This window comes from Nipponia nippon, unplaced genomic scaffold (genome assembly GCF_047370975.1).
Source record: "Nipponia nippon isolate SJK-2023a ecotype South Korea unplaced genomic scaffold, ASM4737097v1 scaffold_1, whole genome shotgun sequence".
NCBI classification, from domain to species: domain Eukaryota; kingdom Metazoa; phylum Chordata; class Aves; order Pelecaniformes; family Threskiornithidae; genus Nipponia; species Nipponia nippon.
In genome coordinates, this window is record NW_028262290.1 from 90,902,990 (window position 1) to 90,921,509 (window position 18,520).

Consider the following 18,520-nt stretch of genomic DNA (forward strand, 5'->3'; position numbering starts at 1 on the left):
AATAGGGTGGCTGCCTTTAAAACTGGGGGGAAAGGAGAAGCTGCGGGAATTAAAGATTAGCCAACTTCATTTCAGTGCCCAGGAAAATATTGGAGGAAATAATCAAACCGACTAGCTCACACTTGATGATAAAAGGAACGAGCACTAAATGAGCAAGAGCAAATTTATTTCCTTTCCCAGCCAGTCACACAGAAAGGAGAGAGGCCATAAATGTCATGTGTCTTGGCTTTCCAGTACTTTTGACAGTGTCTCTGATGTCATTCTCATCATAAGTAAGCTCAAAAGACAGATTTATGAGAGGGTGACGCAAAGCTTGTCGGAAAACTGCAGCAAGCAGGTGGGCGGCAGTGGCGCGGTGGCAAGATGTACCAGGAACAACAGGGCAGGCTGGTGCCAGGGCTGGCACCGCTCAGCGTCGTTGCTGGTGCCGCCGAGGGCAGCAGGGACGCCACACTGGTCTGCACGCCGACCCCGTGGGGTGGGACAGGGGGAAACAGAGGGCGCAATTCAGAGTAGGGACCAGTTCGTACGAGACAGTGCTGTCAGGCAGGAACGATGGTCAAATCCAGCTGGGCAATAGCCTGGCTGGCAGATGGCTGGGCAGGATCCCAGCTCGCAAGCTAAAGCCTGGGAGCACCGTGTTTCTGAGACAAAGGCAAACGCCATGCTGGGACGTACAAACAAGGATAGAGCTTGCAAGGCACAGGCAGGAGCCCTTTTCCTCTACCCCGCAGGGGCAGAGCTGCAGCTGGAGGTTAGGCAGTTGGTTTCAGGGACCCCAAGAAGGAGTGTGCCCTGGTCAGACACAGAGCAGGGGCAGCCACGGGGGCTGGAGAATATCACCTGTGAGGAAAGACCAAATGTACTGCAGTTGTTCTACCTGAAGAACGAAAGAAGAGTATTTCAACATGTGGGGCTGCAAAGCAGAAGGGAATTATTCTGCTCTCTGCCTGTGGGGCAGCAAGGAAGTTTCTGGTTAGTCACTGGGAAATAATTATAGCTGGTAAGGGCAGCGAGGCAGATGACAGATGACAGTGATGGAGGCTCCACGACCTACATCACTGCAGATCTTCAAAAACAATCTGTTGGAACAATGTGCATACAGTTTGTATATTATTATTTACATTGTACTATAAGTAATATTTTTGTATGGTATATATAATACCCTACGTCAGTCAGAGACAGTAAATAGCCCACTGGGGTCTCTTCCAGTCTGCGTTCCTTTACTGAGCACAGCTCAGGCTGAATTTCTATACGTTATGTGTTGTTTGTAGGAGAAAAATCACCCACGCAGAGCGCAGCGTGAACACCAAGTGGGAAGTACCCGCCACTGCAGCGCACTAGCCTGTGCTCTGCAGGCCATGGGACACATACAGATTTGCGGGGTCCGTCAGAGGCTCCAGAGAGTCAAGATCTGTAGAGAGTGAACTGCAGCAGAGCAAAATCTGAACCACCCCGAAGTACTAAACGAGCACAGGCCAGGGACCCTGGAGAAAGATTACAGATCGGGGACATAGCAAAACCATTATCGGTTTGGGTTTGGAGATCTTGGGGCAAGCTTTGCACATGCTTTCAAATGCGTCTCCATTTCTGAACAAGCAAACTCAAAGTTTAAGTCCTTACCTAATCACAGGACTCCAGGAGCTGGAGCTTTAAAAGAAACAAAGTACTTTGTGGCTCCTGCTGTAGCTGTGGCCACTGGACATGTCTGTGGTTGTCTCTCGTCCTGCCTGCATGCCCGGGGCAGCCTGAATTTGAGACTTGATTTGGAGGGTGGCCTCAGCGTCTCCAGTTTGCTTCTAAGGGGCTGCTGGGAAGAAAAAAATAAATTGGAAATCTTTTTAGCTGTGAGTGCATAGCTGGCCTGTGCCGCCCTAATTTGTATGCCACTGCCACCCTAATTTGTATGCCACTGCAAACAGCGAACCATGTTCTAGGAATTGCGCTTTGAGCCCTAAAGTTTTCACCAGCTAATGAAAGGCATTTTGATAATTACGTCAAGCATAAGGGAAACATCTCTATAGTTACTCAGTAACTAAGATACTTTGTCAACACAGAAGTGACAGCGTTCTTATTGCCTAGTAAGTTACTCAGAAAAATTGAACTATTTACAAGAGAGGCATTCAATATATTGTATTTGCTAATGATGCATTTCAGTGGTACAGCCATGGTAATCAAGACTCCTTAATAGCCTAGAGTTTGTCATGTTTGAACCATGGTGGAGCCCCTTTCGAGAAAAAATAATGCTCGCAAGGCATGTTTTGTATATGCAAAGTGTATTCTATTGGATGGAGAATTAAATTGACTTAGTGAATCAGAGGACACAGGTATTGTAAAGTTACTGATCTTCAACTCCCAGTTTATTTCTAAAGACATGTACCGCTGTGCAGGAACCAACACCACTAGGGGCATTTGAAGGCCCCTGAGTTTATTCAAGCCAGGGTAAAAAACAGGAGTTTCTGGTAAATAGGGCAGAAGAAAGAGTAAAGGTTATTCAGAGAGGCCACTTCTGTCTCTGGGTTGGTGAAGCCGCCCCCTCCTAAGCATCAAGAAAATGGAAGCTGAGCTGTGAGAAAACAGCTATTTAGAAGGACCCTTTTCAACATGGATGCTGGCATATTGCTTGGAGGTTGGCTCTTTTCAATGTTTCGCTACTGCCTTTTGATTTATTATAGGTACTGTTCTCTTTCCCCCCCTCTGTTTCAAAATGAATGAAAGAGATTAGCTGTGACAAGCAATTTGGGGAAAGCATGCACGAAAGAGGTGAACCTTTAAAGTATGAAATAAACCAAAGTATTCGATATTCCGCAGTTGGATTTAATTAGGATAATTAATTGTCGCTCTTCTGCAAGTGGAATGAAGTGTGCAAAGCCACGGGCCAAAGACAAGTGGCTTGATGGGGCCGGAGGAAGGGGGAGGAAGCCGCCAGCTCCACCGCGGGCCGGCGAGGAGAGCTCCCCTCGCTGCGGAGGGGGGCATAAATCATCGCTGCCTTGGCGCAGGTCGCCATAACCGCGCGCTCCTCACGGCAGCCCGCCGCGCCGGGCCTGGCCCACAGCTTCCGAGCACACACACACACACACACACGTACACACACACCCCCTTCCTCCGCCCCAGCCGCTCCCCAGTCGCTGGCTCTGCCTCCGGCTGCCGCTCCTGGCAGCATCTCACCCCTTCAGAGGGATGAGGGGGTCCCCCTTCATTAAAACTCCCTTTAATCGGCAGCGAGCATGGAGTATTACGCGAGCAAATTTCACTGAAAAGGGGAAGAGGAAACCGTAGGAAGAGAAATGACAAGATCCCCTGCTGCTCTGAAGCAACTCCCTTGCTCTTTCTAAAGTAGGTTGCATAAATATTGATCTAGCCGGGATATGCCCTACATTCATTTGCACAGACATTATAAATGTGCTTAAGAATGAGAAATCAATCTTGTTTTCCTGCATGGCAAACATGTACAGCCAAGAATGCGCACAGATAATGCAAATTACAGCTCTCAGGCTTGCCACTTAAACATCAAGTTGGAAAAGGTGTTCTTGGGGAATGCATGAGAAAAAGATCTTCCTACCTATTTGTTTATTTTCAGGTATTTACATTAATCCCTACACAGGCCATTTAAAACACATTCCCACTCTAATTGTAGTTATACTCTCTCATCTAACTGGTTTTCTATATGTCGCCTGCTGAATTTGTTTACTTTTTCACAACCTCCTCCAAGCAAGGCAAGATATAACCTTAGGCATCCCTCTAACTTTATCAGTCCCTCTGTGATTAGCCTTCCCTCTGGTTGAGCGATGCAACACCGCAACTGGAAAAATCATATCATTAGGTTGCAAAAGCAGTAGAGTTCCTGCACTAGAAAGCCATGGGGTGGCTTCTGAATCACTAGGAGATTAATAATTAATATATAATTGTTGGATAACCTGTTTAGACAGTCACGGTGTAGGAAATTTATTAGTATTTTCTCTGGAGAACACTGCTACTAAAATAATAAAATTTTAACAACTGCCCTCTCGTTATAATCCTACTGAATTACCGAAATAGTGTAAAGCTGCCTCATCTTGCTATACATTGTAGTGAAAGATTCTGCCTTTTGACCAAGCAAAGTGTATGTGTGTTCATAAAGTAGAAGATGTGGCAGACGTTAGGTGACAGAGAGAAGGATTTGCGTGTTCAGCTGGATTTTTAAAGAAAATGATTCAGCTCTTTTTTAAGTATCTATCTGATTTACCTTGTTTGAGCTACCGTTTGGCCAATTCCACTGCCAGTTTTATTGGCTTGGCTCATTATTTTCAGTTATTTTCAACTTCATTTAGGCATTCTAAATTGCGTGTCCTCCTCGGAAAGCGTTTAAAATGTTCCTGTTGTTGCAAAGAGAAAAAAAAAACAACTTTAAATTAAAAATGCAGAGTCCCTTTTTGTAAAATATAGCTCCAGCACAAAGTGATGCAGTAAATGAACGGAGTAGGCTTTAGATGGTGAAAACAGTATGTTTGAAGAGTTGGCAAAGGCAGGAAGAAAAAGATGAGTCAAGTGATCCCTATTTCTTATAATTACTCGCCACGCTGACAGAGCTCATCACCGTTGGCCTCCAAATGAAATAATTGTCATGCTGCGTTTCAAAGCTGTGATTCAGGAGCTGCAGGATGTCTTTCTGTTTCACAACGTTGGTATATATGGAGAAACTCAGCTATACTGTGAGGATGCTGAACCTAGAATATTCCTGCGTTACACAAGTGTGGCTTATTTGAACACTGACTGAACTATGCAGAAGTCGATAATTAATCAATTTACTCTTGGTGACTAATGATCCTGTGTTAAAACGCTGGATGTTCTTATAATGGGCAGATACTCCATAGTATAAAATGCGTTTTGTTCAGCTGTACATTCAATGTGATTTGTAGCTACGCTGCAGAAGCAATCCAAGAAGATAAATTTGCTTACTGAAGGTAGCTGCCAGGCTCTACTACATGGAGGAGCAGAAGCACCAGCTTACAGAACAAACGGTTTCAGCCAAAGAAATGGAGCTTAGAGAATAATGCAATGGTACAGCTGAAGTACTGGGATAATCGAGCCTATAACATCTGCTCAAATGTAGTGAAACCAAAAATAAGCACGTCTGTCTGTGTTGTTGTTCCTTGTTAAAGCAGGGTGTAAACATGTGATGTGACCCCAGCACATCAGGGAATTTGGGAACAGAAGCAGCTTGCTATCACAATTACCCTTCCCCTGCCAAAAAAAGGAATTTTCCCAGCAAAACTTTAATAAAGACATTGTTTGGGTTGCTTTCCAACAACTTTTATGAGAAGGAAAATGGGATCGTGTACTTAATTAGCCCCTTTAATAAGGGATGTTCCTGTGTCTGTTTTACAGCTGGAACAAAGGGTTAGGGTTAGGGTGTTTGCCTGATTTTTGCCTTATAGTAAGAAATTGTATTGAATCCTTCCTGGAAGGAAAACAGTGTGTGGGGGGTGGAATAGAAAAAAAATATTTGGTGCGTTGTAAGGACTAACTTTTCTAAGGAATTGTTCAAGATTTTTCTTCTGTTGCAAATTACTGTTGAGTTTGATTAACCAGAACACTTCAATTGCTTATTCTATTCTGGTGTGATTTCCCCCGGTTTGAAGCAGTGGGAAGCCAGTCCTAGCCCTTGTCCAGAAAATCCGCTCATAAATACAGGCTGCTAGTTTCCCTTCTGCAGTATAAACACAAGGGAATGTTCAATTAAGTTGAAAAGGGACACATTTAAAACTGATAAAAAGGAAATAAAATTTTTGCACAACGTGCAATTACTCAGCCAAATCCCTTCCTTCCTAGTATCATCACAACCAAAATCTTAGCAGGAGTCAAAAGAGGACTGGTAATACATGCAGGAAAATAAACAAGAGCTTTGGAAGGGATTTACACTCTCGTGCTTCTGGGGAGAAGCCAGCATCCAACCACTGCAGTTTTGGGAAAAGGGGCTGGTTATCCCACACCGTCTACCTTCATGCTCCTTGCATCTTTCCTTGAAGTGTGTGGTAACAATCGCTTTGCAGCAGGACGGTATCCAGAAGGACCAGCAGTCTAATCCACTTATATTCCTGAAAAGATGTAGGTAGGAAATCTTACAAATTATTTACAAATCATTTCTATATCTCAACTCTTGCAAAAAAAGAGCTGTTGGTTAGGTACTTGACAATCTGTCGTTACACTCGTTCGACAGTAACCACATTGACAACCAATTTCTTGCCGCGTGACTCAGACTGCTAATTTCAGCCTGTCAAGTCTTGCCTCGCTTAGGTTTTGTGCATGACGAGGCCCTGAGCGATGTGATCTCACTTGGACGTTCACCCTGCTCCAAGAAGGATGACCTCCAGAGGAGGTCCAGAGGTCATCCACCTTAATGCACTTTACTTACCGATACTTCCCCTCTGCAATGAGGTGTGTTCATTGTGAGTCTTGTATACGGGCTTCCCGAAATCGTTGGTTTCCTCCCATCCATGCAGCCCTTTAGGGCGGCACATTGGTCATGGAGCAGCCTGCCTTCGTACCTGCCTGACCTCTGTCACTCCACGGTGCGCAATGTGACCGACACTTTGAAAGCCAGTCCATGCCACCGGGGACAGGAGGAGAGTCAGCAGAGCTTTTCTAGTTTCCGCTTTCTGCATGTTCCCGCACAGCTCCCCTGAGAGCTCCTGAGTCTGGCTGCTGGTTTTGGAGAGCTACATGGTTCGTCTGATCTGGAACAGTGTTCAGTCTCAGAGTAAGCAATGAAGAGCAGGCATGCCTGAAGGTAAATGGTCCCTCAAGGCAGCAGAGCTCTGGATAAAGCACCAGAAAACAAAGCGTCACACACTGAGAATGAGGATACTTTTTGCAAGCAATGCCACCATGTGGGAGAATGATGTGGTAAATGGTTTTCCGCTAGTCCTAAGAATCCACTGCAGGTTCCTTGTACACCGTGGTATCTGATATGGAGAACATACAAAAGGGCAGCCAAGAATGGTAGGACACAAAATATTTGGCTATCACACAGAAATGCATGCAGCCCAGCTGTGCTCGGCCATGATGGCTGTGAGCCCTGCCCGCAGCCCGTCTGCAAACGCTGTGGAGAAGAGCTCTGCAGCTGGGTCTTATTTGCTATACTATAGACCAACCGCATGCAGAAAACATCACCGCTGTTGTTTTTGGTTTTTTTTTAAATCTGATTGCTCACGGTCACAGGTACCAAGCTAGCTCCCTCCCTCTACTTCTTCAACTCTGCAAGGAAAACCTTGACACCTTTGTCAGAAAACGCATGCTTGAAAGCTTCAGTTCCCAGCAGTATTGAATCCCAGACCCACTTCTGGTGCAGGACTGATCTGTTTGGTGTGGCAAAGAAATGTGTCAAGTAGGTGGAAGATGAAGTTTGTGATACTATTACGAAAACAGCTTATCGGTATCTGTTGGCAGAAGCAATGTTCCTAAAAATCCAGCTGGCTTTCAAAGCATGGCATTTCCCAGCTGCGCGGAAGCCACTGATGGGTTTTCACATGTTCATCGTCTGTCTTCTCAAGAGGCCAATGAATATTTTAACCACAAAACATGTCTTGATCTGTGGAATAGGTAGGTCACAGGCACTGAATATCCTGGAGAGCGTGCTACCAGTGACAGTGCCTCAGCATTTGTGTGCTTGGAAAAACTAAGACCTTATTCTGCTCTAGCAATGAGAATTCACATCAGTTTGGAGAACCTGGTTTATCCTTGCTCTGACCGGAGTAGGTGGAGTCTCACAGAGCATTCAGCTCTCTTCTTGGCACTTACAGGACACCTTTGGAAAGCCGAAAGAAGGATGATGCTGCCTCTGAAACAGTTTGGATGCCAAATAAATACCTGTGACTGTAGTTTGCTGTGCCCCAGCCAACATCTGCAAAGCTAATGATGCAGTTTTTCACCTCAGCAAAATCTGGATGTTAAAATATTAGCTGTTGCCCCTTTCCTACAGCTTCCCTCACCCCCAGCCCCGGGCCAGCTTCTGCACAGACTGACAGCGAGCACGGAGCAGGGCCTTACGGTGACCTGGGTTGCTGCTGGGGAGCCATGTGATCTATCGGCTAGATGGCAGCCTCATTTTCCTGGAAATTTTGTTTAGACTCATCCATGAATACTGGGCTCATTCCCATCATTCCAGCGTATTACCAAGAGCATTCTTAATCTCATGCAACAGGGCGGCACAGCCCTATGACTACACAGTCATGGCCGAAATGGCCGAGCGAGTGAGCAAGGGAAGGGTGGGGATGTTAAGCCAAGGCATCTTTGGTAGGCACGCTCACGTGCCACCGACACAGCACAGGAGGGCGATTCTGCACACAGGTGTGCAGCCGCCCGCCTAGAAGTCAATGGGCGTTTTGTCACTGTAGTAGCTAAAGAAAAAAAATTCCTGCTCTCCTGGATTTAACTTCTTCTGGTCCTATTCATCAAACAGAGCTCAGATGTGTTCCCTACTGATTTCCTGGAAGCCCCTCCAAGAGGGCTGCTTGGGGAGCTGCAGATGTGACAGTGAGTTATTTTGGTATTAACTTCTCGGCTGAGCCTGCCAATATTTTAATTGTATAAGGCTTTATTTTCTTAATCTCCTTGGAGGATTTCTATGTTTACTTTTAACAAGATACAGCTTTGGTGTTGAAGAAATGCAGTTAAAAAGGTTCCTTCAAAGGGCATAACGTGCACCTTTGTTTATATTTGCAGTAAATTACTGTAGATGCAGCTGCTGATAGCACTCTGTACTAATATAAATCATCAGTAACATATATTTTGAGAGTTTAGCTTCCAGTCTGCTATTCTCACTTCAGTGCTTATGCCATTCACAAATAAATAACATGTATTTATGTGATAGATTCTTACTGTATTAAAGCAATACCTGAGATTCCTAAGGTGTAATTCATTTTAATGCAGAACATTTCCATTACCCGGCTGACAGCGCAGCTCCAGTCCAGTCATACTGGCACACTGGAGTGGGCAACACACCGGGCAGAAGCGGCAAATACAAGTGAGTAGGGGCATGAACTTCCTAAAACGACTTTGTTGCCGAACCTGCTGTATGGCGGAAACATATCCTCCCTCTTGCATGAAAGGCCTTTATGTACAGCCTTTTAACAACAAACAGTACCCTCTAAGATATTTACAAGGGAATTAATGGGAGATGACTAACCTCATGAAAAGCTGATACCAAAAATGCCTGAATCTCTCGGGTCACTTCAAACGTGCCAGTCATGCTATTTAGAGCTGTATATTATGTAAAACCATCGCATTCAAGTCACTGTGTTGGCTGCAGCTTAATGAATCCACATTAATCCATCTCTATCAGTAGCGATGAATACTGTACCTCGAGGAGTTGTGGGGCTCTAAAACAAAAAGGGCTTAAGACACCATATGAACATGAAAGATAAAAAGAAATAATTACAAGGAAGGATTTATACAGTTCTGGAAGAGAATCTTTTAGTGCATTAATATCTAACAGGCAACAAAACTCTTTTTCTTTAAAAAAAAAGAAACAAACAAAACACATAGCTTAAAATGGAAGAGCCGAAGACACAGTAAGAGGATTAGCGTATAGGGGTTGCTGAGTTTACTGGCAGTTACAAGGTCTGGCTTTGCAATTAGTATCAACACAAATTAAAAACAAAATCTGTAAAATACTGCTTTAATTTTAATACAGTATTTAATATGACACTGGAATATAGAACATAGACCTGTAATCAATCCAGGTAACAAAGCTGGCGTTTCTTTTTCTCAGATTTGTCTCCCTGTGCGTGGCTTTCAGCTTGTACGGTTAACACAGTGTCAGCTGCTCATTACCTTGAACAGGAACGGGGAAGCTGCTATTTACTTCTGTAAATTGCCTTCTTCATATGTTATGGGAACAAGAAGTTTGTGCTGGAAAGGAAATTCCAAAATTTGCTAAGGAAGCTGCAGGTCCCAGATGTTTGACTGCAATGCTAACACAACTCAGTCTGTGCGTGTCACAATGGGAAACATTTGTGTAATCGAAGGATGTCCATGTCACGCCGCTGATGATGGCTTAGGAAAACCCTACCTTGCTGAAAACAAGACAGGTTAGCTCTACAAGAAACTGAACTAGCGAGTAATGCTGCGTGTCAGTCGAACAACCTAACAACGGGATTCTGCACCCAGCTCCAGCGCCTCCGCCCAGAAGAGCTGGGACAGGACTTTCATCCAGCAAGAAGGGAGCTGCACAGACTGGTGCTCAGCTTTCGGGACGCGGGGACCTGAGTTACGCTGATTGCCTTGACAGGGCTTTAATGCACAACCAAGAAGGCATTTGCCTCCTTTCTCTCCTCTTTGTAATACGGAAATAATTCCGCTTACCCGCATTTGCAAAGTTCTTTGAGGTGCATTGCTGAAGAACATGTAGCAGTGTCGACAGTACATGTATGGAAGTGGTTTTGGAATCAGGAACACAGATCAACCCTCCACGGTTGCCTACGGCAGCCTGATGCCTCCTGCCGTAGCTGTAGTAGCTGCCGGCAGAGGTGTAGGCAGTAACGATTACAACAGCTCCAGCCCCCGCGAGGATTTCAGCTAAGCTGTGGTTTGCTCTGTTGCTCGGAGGACTCTGCGGCTCTGATAACTCCGGCTGTAACATTGTCCACAGAAGTCATCTTGTGGTTTCAAGAATTTGTGGCGTTTTTCTGCCACTGTCTGTGGGAATGTATAATCTCTTCATCCAGTACAAAGAGTTTTGGTATGGAGTCATTTATGGTAATCTGCGATAAATTACCTTTTATTCCCTTATTTTTTGTTGACAACTCCTATAATCAGAAAACTCTTCTTCAGGATTGCCAGATTCTAGTTGGAAAATTGCAGATAGCAAACCATCCTGTTTCATTTTACCTGTCTTCCAAACAGCTGTCATCGATCAAACTTTAGAAAAGGGAAATGTGTATTTCACCCTTCCACTTCCTCCTGACAAACATCAATTTCATAAGCTCCATTCCCATGTCTCACGACAGCAGTTAATCCCTATCAAAATTCACAATGCCAGGAGAGTTTAAGAGTATCTATCAGTCACTGGGAAATGGAGAATAGCCTCATTTTCTTGTAAGCTGGAGAGTTCAATTTAAATATGTATATACTTACAGATTTCAAGCACACTTCCCTGCATAAAGCAGAAATAACCAGGCTTGGTACCACTAACATTTGGAGATGCTGGGTCACTACAGAAACTGCTGCCTTCATATTCAGGAAACTATGAAGAGTGACAGCGCGGTCCCTTTTTAACTCAGGGCTCACAGGATGCTGAGGGCCTCACCGCAGCCTTCTGCTCCTGAACCAGTTTCACAGGGCAGAGACAACTCCAACAGTTTTTCCACCTTCAGGACTTCAGCACTGCTACTTTGTTTTTTAATTGCATAAAGCCCTTCATTAGTCAGGCCGCTGGCAGTGGTGAGTTAGCCTGGCAAGAGGGAGAGCGAGGTCAGCTCAGTCCCCGGCTGCTTCTCCGAGTTGTATCGCAGGTGGCGGCTGTTCTGTGCGGACTCAGAAAGCTGCGGCACAAATCCAGAGCTGGAGCGATACCAGTCCACCCAACTTGAGGATCCGACCCAAGGCTATTTAAATGACCTTAACTCCGTGTTCCTACACGATGCGGACTGTCTCACCACGGGGGACAAGAAGAGCCTGTTTAGTCTATCAAAGAGAGAACACGAAGTCTGCCAGGGGATGCTATTGCTGCCTGTAAGTACCCTGGGGGTAAACACTCTGGAGTTAAAAAAAAAAAAAAAAAGCTATTTGAGTCAAAGGGCAATGCAGTGCCGGCATGTGAGCAAATCTACACCCCTGTGTAAATTCAGAGTGAAAATTGGAAGGAAGCTCCCAACAGCACGGGCAGGGTGGCCCTGGGACAGTCTTCCAGTTCGAGCGGAGGACAAATCAGCTCAGCTCATTTCAAAATGATGTCTAACTAACTTACCTACACGTTTCCGTGTTCCTGAGTAACACTGGAGAATCTCTGGGTTCTGGATTTTACGTGCGTGTGCACGAACATTCAGGTACTTGAACAATTTGAGAAAAGTAGAGCTTCTCTCTCCCTGCTCCCTCCAAAGAAGAGAAGGGCTGGAAACTGTTTTCTAGAAACTCGCTTTTCTTTCAAGTATTACTGTCAACAATAACATCCCTAGAGCCTGCTGTCTCCTTCTTCTGAGTGCGCCTCCGTGTGCATGCGTTTGCACGTTGAATGTTTCTCTCACACATTTAAATCAGGAGACCTGGAGTAACGTTCATGAAGTAGGCGGCATGAGGGGGGTGCAAAGCAGTAGAAATAAACCAGAAGGTACAAAGCAGCCAGAACCAGACCTCAATATACTCAGTGCTGCACTTCTGCTGTGTGCTGCTACTGTCAAAGGAGGTTTTGGGCACCAGTTTAAGCCTTAAATGGCCAAGCGCTGACGTCATCTTCTGTCAGTCCGTGCTCTGGACGTGGTCCTGGCTCCCTCGCGCAGCAGGAGTTCCAAAGACGCTGGGGATTGCAGCTCCAGATGCGGGCCAGCGAACTGCGTGGTCAAACCGTAATTAACTGACAGATTGTTCTGTTCAGAAAGTGGGTGGTTTCCATATAAAGGTAAAACATCAGCTTCGTCGTTACAAAACCTTTTAAAAGGTAGTCACCTATTGCCATTGCAAGTTCCTTGGGAAACTTGCCTCTGTTTTCTGTGATGTTGTCCACCTGCTTGCACGGGGTATGAATATAATAATGTGGAAGCGTGAATTGTTTTATTAGGAGATGTAAGCTTTAGTTTTATTTATGGTTCATACATTACACGTATGCACTAAAAAACCCCACCAACTAAAAATACTGTTTCACTAAGAGTTTATCTCGGGGTTCTCAGTGATGATTTATCTCCCCTAACATTGACGTAACTGGTTAATTGCCCAGAACTCCCACTTTTTTGCAGTCTATAGCATTTTTGATGAATATCTGGCAAGATGTTTCACTGTGATTTTACAAAAAGTATTAAAAAGGAAAGATCTGTCAGTTACAGCCCTATCCAACTGATACTAGTCAGCTAAAACATCCTCAGGAGCTTAAGAGATTTCTCTGAATAAATACTGTAGTGTGGTGTCCTTACAGTATGGAAACTCACGCTTTCACACTGCTAGTTGTATTTATCTGATTGTGATTTTCCGTTTCAGTAATTGATTTAAAAACACATTGGGGGGGGGGAGGGAGGGAGGAATGCTGCTATTTAATGGCTGCTTCTAAGCCGTTTTCAAGAAGGAAGTATTTTCAGTAATTTTAGTCCCTGAAATACAGTGACAGGCTAATAGCACTGAAACTTTCTTTGCAGGTCTACTCACAAAGCAGCTTTCTCTGTGTGTGTATTTTAATATATATGTATAATTTCCCCCCCACATTCGCATGTTTCTCTCCACCTTGGCTCTGAAGAGATGGTCTCCTCAGCCAAGAAGATCGCTCGGGCTCAGCGCTCGGGTTGCGCGCCGAGACAGCCAGCGGGGAGGACATGTCAGCTAGGAAAGAGCGGAACGGGTACGGCCGCTGAACCTGTGAGATCGCTTCGCGTACGCTGCCAGGTGGCCATGAGCCACCAACTACTGCTAAGCGGCGACGTTCCCGCCCAGCGAGGCGCAGCGCAAGGGCGACCGCGCGCAGGTCGCGCTATCGGCGCTCCAGGCCGTAGGGTCTCCCTTCATCGGCTCTTTCTGTAGAACCTCCCGATAAGGCTTCAGGAATGCAACCCTCGAGCGCAGCGCCAAGTCCTGCCATGGTTTTAAAAGGGATTCGGCCCCGTGCCGCGAGGCGCGGCGGCACGCTACGCCTCCCCGGGCCCAGCCGGGGGAACGGCGGGGACTTCCAGCATATTCCGGCCTCCCGCCCTCAGGCTTGGCCGCTCAGCGGCCTCTCGCACCAGAGGCTGCAGCCGGCGGGGGCGGGAAGGCGGCCGGCGGACCACGGGCAGGGCCGTAACGCGCGTGGGGCTGGGAGGCCGACCCCACCGCGGCGGCGGCGGGCGGGCCTCCGACGCGCGCTGCGGGGACCCCTCCCCGCCCGCCTGCCGGGACTCGCTCGCCCGCCCGCGGGCAGGGAGCCGGCCGCCGCCCGGCCCGGCGCGGCGGGAAGCAGAAGGACGGGGAGCGGGCGCTGCCGGGATTTGTAGTCGGTGGGCGGCCGCCGGCCGGCGCGGGACTACGCTTCCCAGCGGCCCCCGCGCTCCCCCGGCACCCCCCCTCCCCCCCCCCCCGGCCTTCCCGGCCCCAGGCGCCGTCACGTTGTGTTTATCGGGGAGGCCCCGCCCCGCCGCGCGAGCGGTGGCGTCACCCTCGCGAGCCACCCTCGCGAGCCTCCCTCGCTCGGTGGCCCTTGGCAGCGGCGAGGTGGGGGCTGCTTAATATTCATGAGGCGCGGGGAGCGGCACCTCCCTCCCTCCCTCGCGCTCTGCCTCCCTAATGGCGCTGGCGCGGGGCTGAGCCGGGCGCGCGGCGCGAGGGCACCGGCGGCATGCTCCCCGCTGCTACGTAATCCCCCCCGGCACGCGGCGCCGCGCTCCGCTCGGCCCGCCCCCCCACCCCCCCCCCGCGCCGCGGCGGGCCGGCGAGCGGCGCTCCCAGCAGGGCGGCGGCGGCGGCGGCGGCATCCCCGGCCCGGCGGGCAATGGAGCCCGCGCAACAGCGAGCGAGAGAAGCCCCGGCGGCGGGCGGCGGGCGGGGGGAGCCGGAGAGCGGCTCCCCGGGCAGGAGGAGCCAGGCGGCGCCCGGCGCGGAGAGCGGCGTGGAGCCGTCGGGAGGCGGCGGCGGGCAGCCGGACGGCAAGGGAGCCGGCGGCCCGCGGAGGAGGCGAGGGGGAGCCGGCGGCTTGGCTCCCCCCGCGGCGCTGGCGGCCGGCGGGACTCCGGCGGCCCCCGGCGGGGCCGGCAACGCCAACTCCCTGCTCCTGCGGCGGGGGAGGCTGAAGAGGAACCTCTCGGCCGCCGCCTCCTCGGCCGCCGCCGCCCCCGCCGCCTCGCTGGGCACCCGCAGCTTGGACAGGAAAGCGCTGCTGCTGAAGCCGCCCCGGCAGCTGCAGCCGCTGCAGCCACCGGAGCGGGACTGGGTGCGGCGGGACCTGCAGCGGGGCTGCGTCCACGTCTACGAGCGGCACATGAACTGCTACCTGCGCCCGGTGCTCTGCACCCTGGAGACCACGGCGGCCGAGGTGGCCGCCCGCCTGCAGCAGCTCGGCCACCGGGGCGGCAGCAACGTGGTGCGGGTACTGGGCAAGGCGGGCGCGCCGCCGCCGCCGCAGCAGCCCCCGCCCGAGCCGGCGGCGGCCCCCGCCGAGGCGCCGCCCGAGCCCGCGGCCGAGGCGCAGGGGCAGCGGCCGCAGCCGGGGGAGAGGCCGAGGAGCCGGCGGGGGACGCGGAGCGGGCTGGCCGGAGGAGACTGCGGGGGAGCGGCGCGGCCCGGCCGCTTGCCGCTGGGCGGCAGCGCCGAGGAGAGCGACTTGGCCGGCGGCCGGCCGAGCCCGGCGCCCTCCGACTTCAGCCCCGGCGCGCCGCCGGCCGAGCTGTACCTGGCGGGGCCGCCGCTCTCCTGCCCCTCGCTGCTGGGGGAGCTGGGGCCGGCCGGCTCCGACACCGAGAGCTTCAGCCCCAGCGCCGAGAGCGTCTCCGACCGGCTGGATCCCTACAGCAGCGGCGGCGGCGGCGGCTCGTCCTCCTCGGAGGAGCTGGAGGTGGAGCCGGTGCCCCCCGACGGGCTGGGAGCGGGAGCGGGGCCGGGCCGGGGCCCCCCCTGCCCGGGGGAGCTGCCCCCGGGGCGGGCGGGGGGGGCGCCGGCGGGCGCGGCCGGCGGGCGGGAGCTGCCGGCGGGGCCGCCCGCCCTCTACGTGCAGCTCCACGGGGAGACCAGCCGGCGGCTGGAGGCCCACGAGAAGCCGCTGCAGATCCAGAACGACTACCTCTCCCAGCTGGGCTTCCGGGACCTGTGGCGGGTGCAGGAGGAGGGCATGGACTCGGAGACCGGCTGCCTCATCCGCTTCTACGCCGGTGAGCGGGGCGGCGGCGCCGGGGAGGGAGCGGCTCTCGGGGCGGCGGGCGCGGGTTCCCCCCCGCCCCGCCCGCGGCTCCGGCGGGCGCCGGGCTGAGGGGGGCGGGCGGGCGGGCGGGCGCTGCCCCTCCGCCGGGGCCGGCCCCGGGGCTACCTCCTCTCGCGGGGAAGGTGGCCCGCGGGTGCCGCCGCGCCGGGGAGGGGCCGGGCGGGGAGGTCCCCGGCGGCGGTGGCGGCGGGCAGGGCTGCCCCGAGCCGGCTGCCGGGGGAAGCCGAGGCGTTAGCGGCGCTCAGCAGCTCCGGGCCGCCCCGAAGCTGAGGCCGCGCCAGGGCAGCCTCCCCTCCCTCCGACGCCGGGGGGGGGTGGGAGGGGAGGTCGCGCCGCTCCTCTTTTCCGTTCCCGGCGGCGGCACCGGGCGCTCGCGGTTGAGCCCGCCGCCACCGGCCGCCTTCCCCAGCGGCGAGGAGCGCGTCCGTGCCGCCGCCGCCGCCGCCGGGGGTGGGAGGTGGCGGGCGGTCCCAGGCGTCCGCGGGTGCGGCCGAGCCCGGAGCCGGGGCCGTGGCCGCGGCCGTGGGCGAGGCGGGCTCGGTCGGCGGGGGGAGGCTCGGCGCACTTCTGCTCCTGGCTCAGGTGGCGCCCGCGCGGGACGCGCGGATTCCCCCGCCGAGCGCCCTGCGTTCCCGCAAACAAAATCCCGCGCGCGGCTTCCCGCGGCGTTGGGGCTTGCGGCCGGTTCCCCCGTGTGCTGGGGTGGCCGGAGCTCACCGAGAGACGGAGGCGGTGAGCGAGGAAAGTGCGCCAGCAGAGGACGGAGCCTTTGAAAACAGGGTACTCGCAACCTAAACGCGGCGGTCACCACCTTTGCGATGAACAGGCAGAGGCTTTTTAACGCGGCTGCGCTGTTACAACTTACAGTACAGAATTTGGGGAGCGCTGGGTGGAAAAGTTAGCTCCCACGTTGTAATTACGCAACCTTCTGCAGCTTTAGAGAGGTTTAAAAATACCTTGTGTGTCAGTTGAATGGGTTTGTATAAAACACTTACTGTAATCTTGGAACTCCGTGGGTTTTAACTGTCCTGTCCATCTCTCCAAGAAGGAGAAATTGTTTAGTGCCCAAGTAAGCGGTCAAATACCTGTGAAATAGGTAAATGTGGCATCCAAAGATAAGGTCATGCTAGCAAAGTAGCAAATGCCATCCATCCCCTTGCCGGCTTGGCTGAGCGGAGTGGTCCTTCGCTGAACCGCGAGAATTCAGTGCTTTAACTCTGAAGAATATGGAGATTCTTCTCTCGAGTGAATTCTGCTGAATGTCAGATAGGGGCGGTAATGGCGGGGTGGGAAGGAGAGCAGTACGCTAGATAAGTGCCCTGCTTTATTCAGGAGAGAATGCGGGGGTGGTGGCGAGTGGTCAGTTCAGCTTTTCTTCACGTTTCTTGGTCGGTTGTATAATGACTCCGGCATGACGACTGCAGGAGTAGTATTTGTTCCGGGGATTGACAGAAATAGGTTAGCTATGTTGGAGTTAGAAAGGAGCTAAAATATTTTTTTTTCAGATGATGGTGGTGGTCTGCCTGTTTCTGTTGAGGGTGGAAGTCAGCAGGTGATGCTGGAAGGGAGGTGGCTTCCTTTATTTCCAGTCCCACCGTTAAACGGGGATGCACAGACACAATTTAAAGTGAGACGGCCGTGTGCCTCCTTTCTCGAACAGGATGTGTTCTAAAGAAAAAGCAATCGGAAAACGTAGCGAAGCCTTACACGCCGTCAGGCCTGTTGGCATGTAGTTATTACGCATCAAACCGCTAATTCTGTATGTTAAACGCGAACGTTCCAGCGCTGTTTTATTTCAGTGTCTCAACCCGATTGCTAAGGTAGCTCGTACGTTTTGGGCTTCCTTGTACAAAACTACTGAATACAAATGTATTTCCATAGGCATACATAGGATTAAATTAACGCAAATTTCTTACGCAAGTTCATATGCTAAGAAGTATGCCTCTGTACTTCAAAAGTGCAGTTTTTTGAAATCCTTATCTCTTTGAGGGGATCTGTGATCAACATCTAAAACACCTGCGATCAGGTGCTTGTAGCAGAATGGTTGCAGCACCTAATGTATCAGACCAGCAAAAAACAGCTAAGAAAATATTACTGACATGTAATCATACAGATTTTATGTAACTGTCTTGGCAAGTTATCTCTGCTTCCTTATTTTATATCCCCCTCCCCAAGATGAAAGGGAGGGAAGGAGAGACACTTAAAAAGAATACACATCAAATTAAACTGGAAAGGGGAGTGGTTTTTGGCCCCAAAGTTAGGGTGTTTTGCTTAGGAGAAGTACCTTTTTTATAAATGAACCTCCAGGATCGTACCCTAAGGAAAGCTTTAAAACGGTGATTTCCTGTTTGCCTGGGACTTCATTGGTTTAAGCAGCTTGGCTTGTCCCAGTGGGTAGAGAACCACTAGCATCCCTATCCCTGTAATTTCCTGCAAGCTGTCTCAGTAGGA

General features: G+C 51.1%; 1 protein-coding gene and 1 long non-coding RNA gene across 3 annotated transcripts in view; one reads left to right on the top strand and one right to left on the bottom strand.

Moving 5' to 3' along the window:
- Nucleotides 1-207: 207 nt before the first annotated feature.
- Nucleotides 208-6,004, bottom strand: LOC148057464 (uncharacterized). 2 transcript variants are annotated; one of them, XR_015699847.1, is made up of 4 exons: nucleotides 5,903-6,004; nucleotides 4,229-4,358; nucleotides 1,624-1,810; nucleotides 208-843 (listed from the first exon to the last, which is right to left on the bottom strand). It is a non-coding gene; the product is annotated as an uncharacterized LOC148057464 (long non-coding RNA). The 2 variants fall into 2 exon arrangements; XR_015699853.1 differs by lacking the exon at nucleotides 208-843 and having other exon boundaries at nucleotides 1,027-1,810.
- Nucleotides 6,005-14,302: 8,298 nt separating this feature from the next.
- Nucleotides 14,303-18,520, top strand: part of PHLPP1 (PH domain and leucine rich repeat protein phosphatase 1) — a 143,713-nt gene continuing 139,495 nt past the window's right edge. Inside the window, exon 1 of the mRNA XM_087761823.1 lies at nucleotides 14,303-16,019. Within this exon, the coding sequence (XP_087617949.1) occupies nucleotides 14,648-16,019 (1,372 nt within the window). The 5' untranslated portion in view covers nucleotides 14,303-14,647. The remainder of the gene's footprint in view (nucleotides 16,020-18,520) is intronic.